This window comes from Symphalangus syndactylus, chromosome 24 (genome assembly GCF_028878055.3).
Source record: "Symphalangus syndactylus isolate Jambi chromosome 24, NHGRI_mSymSyn1-v2.1_pri, whole genome shotgun sequence".
NCBI lineage: Eukaryota > Metazoa > Chordata > Mammalia > Primates > Hylobatidae > Symphalangus > Symphalangus syndactylus.
In genome coordinates, this window is record NC_072446.2 from 38,423,379 (window position 1) to 38,436,974 (window position 13,596).

General features: G+C 51.1%; 1 protein-coding gene across 4 annotated transcripts in view; it reads right to left on the reverse strand.

Moving 5' to 3' along the window:
- Positions 1-3,062: 3,062 nt before the first annotated feature.
- The window catches only part of RALY (RALY heterogeneous nuclear ribonucleoprotein), a 91,544-nt gene continuing 81,010 nt past the window's right edge, over positions 3,063-13,596 (reverse strand). For 2 of the 4 annotated variants that reach the window (XM_063633773.1, XM_063633772.1), the window contains 5 exons: positions 11,931-12,097; positions 11,158-11,271; positions 10,731-10,945; positions 9,405-9,453; positions 3,063-3,286 (listed from right to left, as the gene is read on the reverse strand). In XM_063633773.1, the coding sequence (XP_063489843.1) occupies positions 9,409-9,453; positions 10,731-10,945; positions 11,158-11,271; positions 11,931-12,097 (541 nt within the window). In that variant the 3' untranslated portion in view covers positions 3,063-3,286; positions 9,405-9,408. Of the gene's footprint in view, positions 3,287-7,696; positions 8,049-9,404; positions 9,454-10,730; positions 10,946-11,157; positions 11,272-11,930; positions 12,098-13,596 lie in introns of those variants that run through there. The other 2 variants (XM_055265922.2, XM_055265921.2) reach the window with 1 other exon arrangement.

Below are 13,596 nucleotides of genomic sequence, written 5' to 3' on the forward strand. Positions count from 1 at the left end.
CTGAGGCGGGAGAATTGCTTGAACCCAGGAGGCGGAGGTTGCAGTGAGGCGAGACCCTGCCACTGCACTCCAGCCTGGGCAACAGAGCAAGTCTGTCTCAAAGAAAAAAAGTCAAGAGTAAGTAAGTGGGTTTCATAACTGCCTGACAAGTCTTGAATATGGTGATGTGCATTTTCTTTTGTTTTTTGAGATGGAGTCTCACTCTGTCACCCAGGCTGGAGTGCAGTGGCAAGATCTCGGGTCACTGCAACCTCCGCCTCCTGGGTTCAAGTGATTCTCCTGCCCCAGCCTCCCGAGTAGCCAGGATTACAGGCACCCGCCACCTCACCAGCTAATTTTTGTGTTTTTAATGGAGACGGGGTTTCACCATGTTGGCTGGGCTGGTCTCAAACTCCTGACCTCAAGCAATCTGCCCACCTTGGCTTCCCAAAGTGCTGGGATTACAGGCGTGAGCCACCGTGCCTGGCCAGTGCTGTGCATTTTCATCAGCATATAGAAAACATGCAGTTGTAGCTCTACTTTTTAGAAAACCTTGATTCCATGCCCCTCGCTCCCACCTACAGGAAAGTTTGAGAAGCTTTTCCCAAGGTGTCTACCTGGCTCACTCCCACACTTCCTTGGGTCCCTGCCTACTATAAAGATGGTTTCTCCAGCACATCATAATGTTAAGAAGTGTTGAGAGCAGACACTTTTCTTTTGTTCATTCATGTATCCCCAATACTGAGAGCAGGCAATGCCTAGAAAGTTGTGGGTGATACGTATTTGAATGCGTTTTTTTTTTTTTTTTTTTTTTTTTTTGAGACAGAGTCTTGCTCTTTCGCCCAGGCTGGAGTGCAGTGGCGCAATCTCGGCTCACTGCAAGCTCCGCGTCCCGGGTTCACGCCATTCTCCTGCCTCAGCCTCTCCGAGTAGCTGGGACTACAGGCGCCCGCCACCACGCCCGGCTAATTTTTTGTATTTTTTAGTAGAGACGGGGTTTCACCGTGGTCTCGATCTCCTGACCTTGTGATCCGCCCGCCTCGGCCTCCCAAAGTGCTGGGATTACAAGCGTGAGCCACCGCGCCCGGCGCGTTTCTTTAAAGGGAGTATAAAATATGCAGAATTTTGTACACCTCTCCCCTCACCTGACAGGATAGGTTTTGCAGAAAAAGTGCTGGGCTGGACAGTCTGGAAGAAGTGCTGCTGTGGTATGTGAGGTTCCAGCTCTGCACCTGGCTCCCCCTTCCAGATCTTTGCCCTGACAATACTGAGGCTTCGCAATTGAACAGAACATTAAATTTTGCAATGTGTTCTTAGAAGCTGGGCTTTGTAGCAGGTGAGGTGGTCTTTTTTAATTGGGAAGATGAGATTATAATTTAAAATGTTAAATTCCCATAATCCTACCATCATATAACTTTTTAGTATCCAGACCATTTTTCCAAGTTATTATAGGCTTCATAATTTTAAAAGACTACGTAAGAATCCATCCATATTATGCCATAGTTTGTTAAGTCAGTACCCTAATGGCAAGTGCTTGCTAATTCTTGATAATGCTGAGCATGGGCTTTGTACAGTCCACAGTGGCAGTCCCCCAGTGCCACTGATTATTATCCTGTATTCTCAGCTATAAAGTGGGAAAATGTCCACTTTAAAGAGGTAATGGTAAGATAGTATGTTTAACCCAGGCCTGCCTGGCACATAGAACTATTTTCCTTTTATTGGGCTGAATTTCCAGGATGGAATTTCAGGATCAGGATTTCCTGAGCTCAGGAATTCAAGACCAGCCTGGGCAACATGGTGAAACCCCATCTGTACCAAAAATACAAAAAAATTAGGCAGGTGTGGTGGCACATGCCTACTCAGGAGGCTGGGGTGGGAGGATTGCTTGAGCCTGGGAGACAGATGTGTCAGTGAGCCGAGATTGTGCCACTGCACTCCAACCTGGGTGAGACCCTGATCTCAAAATATATATATGCATGTGTGTGTGTGTATGTATGTAATAATATAATAGATGGTAAGATCTGTGATGGAAGTAGCACGTGGGAGGGCAGTTCTAATTCAGGCCAGGAAGGTGTCTTTGAGCAGGCAACTTCTGAGCTGTTATAAAGGATAACAAGGGTTAGCCAGTGGGGGAAGACAGACAGCATTCGAGGTAGAGATAACAGCATGTGTAAAGGCACAAGCCGACAGCACAGGTCTTTCCACAATTTATTCCACGTGACTTGAGACGTGGAGGAGGCAGATTGCGGGAGGGGAGGTGTTGAGAAGGGGTCAGTCATATCTCGGATGTCTTTGTCATGCTAAGGGGTGTGGATCTCAATGGGATGGTGATAAAGTGGATAGCCCAGTAGGAAGAGCAGCAGGGAGACTAATTAGAGGTTACTGCAAAAGTCCAAGTAAGACACAGAAAGGACCTAAGATCGCCAGGGAAAAATTAACACAGAGGGAAAAATTAATGGAGCAGTGGAGGAGGTTGACACAGGCAAGTGGGGGCTGGACAGGTCCTTGTGGACATCCAAGTACAGTTATTAATGGGCATCTGTACCTACTCCCCTGGTGTTCTTGGGAGGAAAATGAGTTAGAGGTGAAGATTATGGAGCCAGGAGTGGAGTCTGAAACCACAGATGAAGTCATCTAGGGAGTGAGTACAGAGAAAAGAGGGTAGAGAGATGCAGGCATATGGGGAAGAGTCAGCAAGAGACGGAGTCTTGCTCTGTCGCCCAGGCTGGAGTGCAGTGGCGCGATCTCGGCCCACTGCAAGCTCCATCTCCCAGATTCACGCCATCCTCCTGCCTCAGCCTCCCAAGTAGCTGGGACTACAGGTGCCTGCCATCACGCCCGGTTAATTTTTTTGTATTTTTAGTAGAGGAGTTTTGCTGTGTTAGCCAGGATGGTCTCGATCTCCTGACCTTGTGATCCGCCCGCCTCGGCCTCCCAAAGTGTTGGGATTATAGGCGTGAGCCACCGCGCCCGGCAACAAAACCTATACTCTCAACCTAGCCCCCTGAGAAGCACCGCAAGCTACTGAACCTCTGTGGGCCTGTGTCCTGTTTATCTACTGATACAACAAATCACTCCAAAAGTTAGCATCTTCAAACAACGTTTTATTATCTCTCATGGTGCCGGGCTTTGAATGCGATCAGTGAGGCAGTTCTTACTTTGTTCTCAGACGGTGGCTGGGCTGGAGTCATCTTGAAGCCTTCCTCATTCATGTCTGACATTTGATACTGCTGTCAGCTGAACATGTACACATGGCCTCTCTGTGTGGCTTGGGCTGCTTCACAGCATGGTGGTTGGGTCCCAACAGCTAGAGTCCCAAGAGATAATAAGTGGAAGCTGCTAGTGCTTCAGTCCAGGACTGGGAGACTGGCAGAGCACCACCACCATCATATGCTATTGATCGGTCACAGAGTTTAGATAAAGGCGAGGATAGGATAGAGATGCCACCTTTACTTGGGACCATGCTTTTAAACCTCATCTACAAAATCTATAGAATAGGCATAACCACACAGTGGACACCTGCTGTTTTGTTAGCCAAGCTTTGTCCTCCTTTTGGGGATTCTCTCCTCTGTCCCTCTACCCTCACGGGCCCTATGGCCATGCTCTACCACTTCTTGGAACCTGCCCGAAAACCAGATTTTCTCCCCTTGAGTTGGGGTCTCGCTTTGTCACTCAAGCTGGAGTGCAGCGGCAGGATCATGGCTCACTGCAGCACTAACCTCCTAGGTGCAAATGATCCTCGCACTGTAGTCCCCCAAGTAGCGGGGACTACAGGCACGTGTCACCATGCCTGGCTAACTGGATTCTCGATGGCAGCTTTTGAACCCAAGTCCCCATGTCTGAAGATCCCTGGACTTTACAATTTGTGAGCCAATAAACTTCCTCCCACTAAGCAGGACTGAATTCGGTTTCTGTAACTGGTAATCAAAAGTCCTTCCTATACCTACTGAGGGTGGTTGTGGAGATTAAGTAAATGTAAAATGTGCTTTTTTACAGCAGGTGTTCAGGAAATGGTTTACTGTTACGGAGGAAGTTTATTATGAAGAATTTGGCTACTGGTGGAGGGATTTTGATTTGCCTAAAACCTCAAGGAATCAATGATCTGGCTGGGATGAAAACCAAGGATGCCTGGCTCAGAATCTTTTGCCCTGCTTTGCCTTCTCTATTTCTGTGGTCTTGTCAGACAGGCCTACTGCATATAACATCCTATGGGGCAGGTTATGACCTTACGGGTCAACCTGGCCAGGGATGGCAAATACCTGACACTCACGTGCCCACGCTTGAATTCCATGCCCATAAGAGAAACTGCCAAACTATCATGTCACTATTTCCAAACAGTCTAAAAATTGCTGCAGATCCTCAAAGGGCACTCCAGGCAGCCGCTACTAAAAGTTCTGAGTTGGCAAGTGAAATGAGACCTGAGGTAGATTTTTAAAATACGGCCATATTTTGAAGCTCCCCCTGTTAAGAATTTGGGCTTAGCCATGTGACTGACTTTGGCCAAAAGATACGACATAGCAATATCCTCAAAAGCACTTGCATACTGGGCTTGTCTTCTCTTGCGGTTTTTGGAACTCAGCCATGACGTCTAGAATCCTGGGTCAGCCTGCTAGATGCTGCAACATGTGGCCCAGTTGCCCAGCCAACCACCTGACAGGCAGGTGAGGCCATCTGAGACCAGCTAGTCCCCAGCTGATCTGCCAGCTCACTTCAGCCACACGAGGGCCCAGATGAGATAAGAACCACCACACTGAACACAGCCCAAACTGCCAAGCCACTCACTCAGGAGCTAATGTTTATTAAAGCTACTAAATTTGGGGGTGGTTTGTTATACAACAGTCAGTAACTGAACAAAGGCCCATTTACTATCCCTGATCTAGATCAACCTCTCATTTTACAGCTGAGGAAATTGAGACCTAGAAAGGAAAAAGACTTGCCCAGGGTCATCAACTTGGCTGGCAATAACAGGTGGAAAGTCCCAGGCCTCTTAGCTCACAATCCAGTGTACCCACTGGCTGCTCTATTCTTTCAAGATGGCTGTGAGGATCACAAATGAGGCTTCTAATCTGAAAACATCTAAAGACTGGTCCTTTAGGCAGAATCCGGTACCACATTTATCACCATCTCCTTCTGGAGTTTTCAGATGTTAGAAAAATGACAACTGTTGCACAGCGGAATGGATGTTTTTGCTGCCCCGACTCAGAGGAAGGGCACGTGTATGCACTGTGTTAGAAGCCAACCTCCCACCTGAGGGCCTGGCTGTGTGCTTTCCCAGGGGCTGGAGCATCCAGGGGCTTTTCTGGAGTTCCAGGATGGGACTCTCATTCTCCCTGTCCAGCATATGACCTGGTGCCAGCATGACTAGGCAAGGCCTGATGGGCCGAGGTGAGTAGAGCTGATGCCTGCTATCCTTGAAGGTTATCTTCCCTGCTTTTCTCACGGTCCTCCAAGACTGGCATACTAAGGAAGCCTATGGTCACAAACTCATGATCAACCTGACCTTCAAGCTCTGAAACGTTGAGTAAAGCACGCTTGGGTAGGACCTGCAGCAGGCATATAGCACTAGGCTCTGGGGCAGTGCCTAGTGCTATTATGCCCTCAGTGTGAGGTTCATTCAGCTCTAAATCCCATTCTTTGGACTTTGCCCAAGTTCCAGTCCAGGCTAGCAGCTGTCCCCCATGTTTCACAGATGGGGACACCAAGAACTAAGGGCAGTAATGACTTGCCAGGTTATTGAAATGGGTCTGTTATAGCTGGCTTTCGCCTTCTGGGCAAAGAAAGATGTGGGTACATGGATGGGTGAAGTATGTTTCACTGAGCGCTCTTCAGGGGGATGAGGCACTCCTTGCAGACCTAGCCCCTTCCTCTGTACACCCTCTTCAGCTCTCCAAATAGAAGCCTTTTGATTTGACTAAGCTGGGCCAAGGCCCAGCCCAATTCCAAGGGGCCTGTTTCTCACCCCAAGCCTGGATCTCATGGCCTTAGGGCCTCAGCCTCCACCATGGGCTCTTAACAAACCTCTACTCTCTCCCTGCTGCCCAGGGTCCATGGCAGGCAAATGTATGGGGACCGTGATCCCCCTGGTGCAGCTAATGCTCAGGCAACGGCCAAGCAAGGATTGGCGCCTTTGGCTCAGGTATGAGGCCAGAACTATGGCCACCTTGGGGCTGGCATAGTCAGGCCCCAGCAGAGCTTGGGAATATCAAAGCACAGAGCTACACTGGGGCCTCAGAGTGCTCGCCTGCCCAGGATGACAGGCAGGAGGGCTGCTCAGTGAGAGAGACATGGGACAACAAAGACTTCCCAGTGGAGTTTGAACACTGCCCAAAGCCTCCACCCTCTACCAAAACCTGAAGCCAAAGCCCAGGGGGAAGCTTCCTTGGAGGCTGTAGACCCGGTTGGTTTGAAAAGGGGAGTTTTCAATAAGGATTCCAGCAGATCTGCAAACTTTGAGCAATATGTAAAGATGGAGGGAAAACCTAAAGCCCTTTTTGATGATGGGATTGAATTTTTCTGTGTTGGGGGGAGGCTTCCAGAGGAGAGAACAAGCAATTAAAGAGCAGTCGGAGGGTCTGGGAGACTTCTCAGAGGTGGCGACACCACAGCAGCAGCTTCGTCCTGAGCGGCTACTTCCCAGGTAGAGAAAGTAGGAGCAGGAGGAGTACATGCCAGGCCTGGAACAAAGCCTATTTCTGGGTGCTGCCCTCCCACAGCTCCATACCAACGAGACTAGCCTAAGTGGCCACATATGAATCCCGCAGCTCACTGGACCAGGGTGGGTACTTGTAACCTATGACTGATTAGGAAAAAAAAATTGCAGTGGCAGTCAATTCTCTCTTGGGAATTTGAACATGGGGAAAATTGATCCATTCATTGTGGGGAATGAAGGGGGAAGGAGGTGACATTAGCAGTACACAATGAGTGTGTATAAGCAGCACACGTTTGAAGGAACCCGGCTGATTGTTAGAGAACAAATGTCTAGACGGGTGGCCCAAGACAGGGGCAGACAGGCTGCGTGTCTGCTGATGCAAACTTCCTACTGATTGCTATCACTGGAGTACAGCTCTATTCCTTGCTACCAAACCTGCCCGGAGTGTGAAGAACTTGTGTGTTTTGTGAGGCTGAGATGTAGGGTTTGTGTCAGGGGTAGGAAAGGGGTGGTGACAAGAAACAGGAGAGGCTGGAGTAAGCAGGATCTTTCACCCCACATTCAGGAGGTAGGGTTTTGTCCTGATGATGAAGAGTCAGTAAAGGGACTTTAGGCAGGGAAGGGACACGTTTCAGAAAGACTGCGTGGCTGCTGGGAGATGGCACCGGGCAGAAGAAGGAAATTGGGAGGCTGGTGGGAGGACAACGTCCAAGTGAAAAACTATAGTGTCCTAAGCCAGAAGAGAGAAGGTAGAGACTGGCAGACTCTAGAATCCTTTTAAGAGCTGAGAAAGACCAGACTTAGAAGCTGGGGAAAGAGATAAGGTCTTGACCTACTATCGGGTAAACCAAGTGGGTCACAACTGCTTGACACTTCAGCCAGCAAGATGCTCATGGGCCAGCATATCCAACCCTCCCCAGTGGCCCAGCCCCACTGGCCATTTTAATCACCACCGAGGACACTAAGGTCCAGATGGATCAGTATTAGGCACCCTAGACCAGCTTTTTCTTGGCAGAGGGGCCGGGATATCTTCATGAGAAAACACAAACCATCCCATCTCAGAACAGGTTGGGATCCAATCTCTTTATTGTCAGGGTCCCCTCCCTGTGGCCCCCCGCCAAACCTATAGAAAAAACCCAAGCCTGGGAGTGTCCTGGGGAGGGGAGGCAGTGTGGGGAAACCCCTGTGCTCTACCCTCTGGCCTGGGCAGTGCAGACAGGGAGGGCTCATGGGGAAGGAGTAGGCCAGTAACTCCACCTGCAGAGGACATGGCACTGGCTGGGATGCGTTGGGGGAGGAGGCGCCTGCTGCCAGCTTTCCTCTGGTACCCGCTGGGGGGTGGCATCCAGGGTTGGGTGCCCAGCTTGAGGCCTGGGGCAACGATGCCCTTCACCTGCTGGTGGCCATTGCTCCTGTCAGGCTGAGAAAGAGAGAGAGACAAAGAAGAGACTAAGGCTGAGAGGAAGAGACCCTGGTGCTGATAAAACGGGTAGGGAAGAAAGGGTGGAATGATGTCTGGAGACAGAGATATTCTTGCACTCTGGCTGTGGCCTCATAATTTCCTGGCCATGTAACCTTGGGCAAGTCTCACCCGCTCTCTGAACCTCCATTTCCTCACCTGAGCCCATGTAACTCACCTGTGAACTATTTTAACAAGCTTTGGAAAGCACCAGGCACAAAGTGTAGCAGGATGGCTGGATATGGAGGTTTGTTTGCATCCCAGGCAAAACAAACCAAGAAGTTCCAAAAGAAGACTGCATATGTAGAATTTTCTAAAGCTCTTCTGGAAGCCTTTGCTGGTGGGATATCTTACTACAGCATAAATGTGTCATCTATGCAGACACCTCCCTGGGAACACTAATGTTTGAGACCTTCCTCCACCCAAGCCACCCCAAGGGAATGGGTCAGAGAGTAGTAGGCAGAGCTAGGTGTGGCCTGGCTTTCCTTTAAGGTAGGGCAGAGTAGATGGTAAACAGCAGCCAGAGAGTGGGCTTTGAAGCCACACACCACTGGGCTGAAATCCAGGCTCCACCAATTACTACCTTATCTCCCTGCATGCTTTAGTGTCTGTTTCCACATCTATTATATTGGTACAATCATCAGCTTGTGGGACTGAAGATGAACTCGGAGAAAGCAGGTGCAGCTCCTGTCACACAGGGCATTTCCTCCCCATGAAAGAATCAAATCCCAGCCCCTAAGCCTGACACATACAGCCCTTCACAATCATCACCCTCTGATGATAAGCAGAGTCCTCTACCAACTAGGGGGGCACTGCAGCCACGGAGGCTCTTGGCCTCACCACATACCAAGGACTGTCACAGCTCTGTATGGCTAAGGCCATTCCCCTGGTGTGGAACACTGCTTCCTCAATCACTAGCAGGTTCAGCTACACATCACCTCTTCCATGATCTGGCCTTGCTCTATTGTTATCCTGCTCACACTAGGTGTTATGTAATGGCTTATGTCTTCCTCTACCAGACTAGGAGCTCCTCAAGGGCAGAGACAGGCAACATGGCTGAGTGTGCTGAGGGAAGGAACCCTTGCTAGGTGGGCCCGGCTGGCCCATCTACAGCACCTGCTTCCTCAGCATGGCAAGCCCCAGGCATAAAGGGGTGTGATGGGATGGCTAGATATGGAGGGGACTTCATTCTTGGGCATAGTCAGTGCTACCTGGCCAGGTATGCTTCATGACACTTCCCGCCCAATCCAAGGAAAAGGCACAACCTCCACTTCACTGCTTCCCCACCCTCTGCCCATCAGGACAAGACCCCTGTACCTGCTTACTGCAAGGCCCCATCATCCGCATCTGTGTCCTGGCTGTGTTCCTGATAGGGAGGAGGTAAGAGAGACCACACATCACTCATTGCCAGCTCTGAGTCCTGCCCTGAGCCATTTGTCCAGAAAAACTTCAGGGTCCAGAGAGCATCTAGAGGACACAGTCAGAAGAGGCAGGAACAGCCAAGGGGAATGACTATGGGACCAGCCAACAACGCTGGCTTGGGAACTTGGGAGGGTGGTCTGAGGACCCCACACGGGCCAGTGAAGGGTGTTCTGGGAGTGGCAGGAGCCCCATTTCTGTGCAGAGAGCCTGCACTGGAGAAGGCTGAAAGCTTTATAGACTGGTGAGCTCCCCATTTCTGGGGGCATCCAAGTCTTTGTTAGGGCCTTTATGGACACTGCTATGCCTGAGAAAATAAGACAAAGGATAGGGCTACACTCAAAGGAGAGATGAGCTAGCCTAAGGCAGACCTCCTAACTGTCATGGCCATGAGCCCATCTATTCTCACGATAGAACCCAGCAGTGCTGAAAAGGAGAAAGCTGCAGATCCAGCAAGTCAGTCTGGACTCCAACCCTGGTTCAGTCCCTACGAGCTGATGCCCTGAGCACACCACTCAGCCTTTCTGAGCCTCGGTTTCCTCACAGGGTAAAATGTGGTAACAGAATACTCTGCATAGTACAGGGCTCTTGTTAAGGTTATGTGAAGTTAGAGAGTATGGTCTAGGTCTTGGTGCTCAATGAGAGCTCATTAAGTAAATGAGCAGCAAGTGCACAACCCATATCCCACAGACTCAGAGTTTGGTCTACCCTCCCACTCAGCATAAGCTCCTTGTCAAATGGCCTGCCAGCCTCAGCCTGAATAGTTCTAGTAATAGGCGGGGAGCTCACCCCCTTATGAGACAGCTTTTGCTTCATGCTTGAGCAGCAATGGCTTTTAGAAAATCCTCATGTGAAGGTGACACCCACCTCCTGGCTGTGGCCTCCACAAGCCACCCCAGCCCTGCTCTGAAGCTCTGCAGGCCGTGTGCGCTCCCTTATGTCCTAATCTCCCCTTCTCCAACTCAAGTGGAAACCGGAGGCCAGAATGTGCCTGCACTTGGGGGAGGTCTGCCCTAGGCCTCAGTGGGACTTCTGATGGTGTCTGAGATAGGCAAGTGCCCCCTGCTCATTCTTCCCTCTTTCCCCCAGGACCAGAACCCCTGGGAAGGACAGAACAGGGAGTTCACAGTGGGGGCAACCAGCTCAGGCTGCCCATTCCCCTGTTGGCCTCCTGAGAGTAGGAGCGCAGTCAAGTCCCAGTCGTGCCCCTGGCCAGGCCCTCACCAGCTCTTCCTCGCTGTGTGTCAGCAGCCCCTCCTCATCGCCATCGTCTCGGGTCCGTGCTTCTCCCTGCGGCAGGGCTGCCTCAGAAGTTGTGTTCTCTTGGGGGGCTGGTGGCCGGCTGCCGCCAGCGCCACCACCACTGCCGCCGCCGCCGCCACCACCACCGCCACCACCACCGCCGCTGGTGCCACCTCCATCACCCTTCTTCTTGCCATCTTGAGGGGAAGGGGTGGAGGAGGGGAGAATAAAACTCAGCCTGGGGCAGCTGTCTAGGGCAGCACCTTAGCGGAAGCTGGCCTCAGCATGGTGAGTGCAGGTGGTCTGGGATCTGCAGGGCCACCCTAGCTCCTCTCTCCCATGTACTATTTCCCCATGCTCTGCCCTGTGCCCTGGTCATGGAGGTGGGTGAGAATCCTCAGAGGCTGACCTGGATTGGCCTTTTGCTCCGCAGCGATCTGCTCCAAGCGGGTCAGCAGGGCATCGATATTGGACTTGATCTGTGTCAGCTCCGTCTTGATGGCCTGCAGCTCACTGCTCTTTACTGGGAGTGGAGGGGGGACAGGGCTGTCACCTAAGGGGCTGGAGGCTTGACACTAGCACAAAACCTCAGCCCTGTTCTTTCAACCAGGAAAGCAGTTATGTTTTTTATTTTTTATTTTTTTTCCCTGCTCAGGAAAAAGGTCTCCTCCTCAGACTACCTGGTGTCCATCCCTACAGTGACAGCACACAATTCTGAACCTGGCTATCTTTTCTCCTGTTCTCTCAACTCTGAAAGGGACCAAAGACAGACAGGAGCACAGGTGTGTATGTGTGGTGTGCTCTTCTGTGTGCACCTGAGCAAGAACATGTGTCTTTTGCAATCTGAATTCCTGGGTGCTTAGTTAAGCAGTATGTGTGTACCAGAGTGAATGTGGAGTAATGGGCCTGTGTAGACCTGTCCTTATCCTTACTAGAGGAAAGATGGCACCATTTCTTCATTGGGCCCCATATCCAGCACTGGACTCTCTGTGCCCAACCCAACCCCTCCTCCTAAAACATCAGCTGTTTCGTCTTAGAAACGCATGAAAATACTTGGCTGTGTTAGAGCAGCAGAACTGTCGAAGATTTGTTCATCTATTTTCCAATGTAAAAAAATGTGATTCTATTATTTTGCTAATGATAAAAATGCAAATTACTTAGGAATATGATATAGTCACTCACACTTGATCTTGGCTGAGCTGGTGGTGATGGCTGTGGAGCGGGCAAAGAGCTTGACAGGTACGTTAGTTTTGACACGCCGGACCAAAGGGACTGTGACCCGGGGTCGCTTCACAGGGACCGCCCTGGGCACTGGCACGGGCGACAGACGGCCCCGGTAGTCGAAGAGCCTGTGAGGGCAGATAGGCCAGAGGCTGCAGCATGGTTTGTGGCCACCAGGGGGGTATTGCAGCTCCAGCTACAAACGTGTGTGGCTGGTGAGGGGCTGGGAGGCCTGCACTACACACCTCTGCTGGCTCCTAGCAAGCCCTGGAGTGAAGAGGAAGGGCTTTCTGGACCCTGATGGCTGTTGGGATCCTCACTACCTCACTACAACCTCTCCAACCATCCAGGCCCAGTAAGGGCAGGCAAGGGAGCAGGTGTTAGTAGTTATACCCCATTCAAAAGAGGAGACATCCCTAGGTCCCCTGGCACCCAGGCCTGCTCTATTACATGACCTGGCTTTTGCTTGGTCAACTGCCATCCCAACCTCTGCTCAGAGTTTGCAAATCTCAAAGCAGCACAAATCCCCAGCTAGAAATAGAGAGGTACAAGAGTGGGGGTCAACTGAGCCTACCTGAGCCTCAGTTTCCCCATATGCCAAATGAGGATGGCTAGCCACATTCAGTGTCCACCCAAGGGCAAAGCATGAAAGAATTCGGTTAAAAACACACTTTTAGAACGTGTAATAGATGAAAGGTCAGGGTACTGAGACCCTCAACTCACGAGCCCATAACCTCAGAGGCGTAAGACTGAACTCTAAGCCCTTTCCTTACTTGACCTCCTTAATCACCACACCCTTCATACTCCATTCCAGAGCAAAGGCCAGGGGCTTGGTAGAGTATCAAAGTTGGGCAGCTCAATCAGAACCCCCCCAGGGCTCCCAGGCTGTGCACTGCCCCCAACCAAAGTCATCTCCAAGCCCTCTCCAGGAGGGCTTCCTTTCCAGCTGACCAGGCAGAAACTCAGTAGGCTGAGAAGCGGTCTCTCTGACATCTGTTGCTACTACCTTTTTCAGGGAATCGCAGCCCAGGGGGTAAACTTTGGGTCAATTTTCCTGACAACGGCCAGGAAACCTGCCATCGCTGGGCAAAAGCCCCATTCCTTGGGGATCCTTTGTTCAGGGAGCCCCTCCCTGGAGGTGGTGATGGCTGCAGATGGAAAGTCTCTGGGAATGGATCCGATCCCAGACCCTGCATTTCTGCCCCCAAGGGGAGGGGACGGCTCTGGCCTTGGTCAGAATCACTGAACCACAGAATCCCAGAGCTGGAGGAGCCTGGAGAGATCACTTGGTGCAAGCCCATTTCACAAACTGGGAAGGGAATTTGCCCAAGATCACATAATCCATTCAGTGGCAGAGCTGAGATTAGCATCTGAATCTTCTGACCCCCAGGCTAAGACACTTTCCACTACACCACACTCTCCTGAAACCACTCACAGGGGCGGGGTGGGGATGGGGGTGGACGACTGATGCTCAGAGAGGCACTGTTCTTCTTGGGCTGCTGAGGTGGGCTAAGCTGGACAGAGGGAGAGAAGCAGGGAGGAGGAGACATTTGAGTTAGTGTCTACCATGATTTCTACTCAAGAATGTGGCTAGTGCTGTTGTAGTGGGAGCCCACAGCCTCCGGGC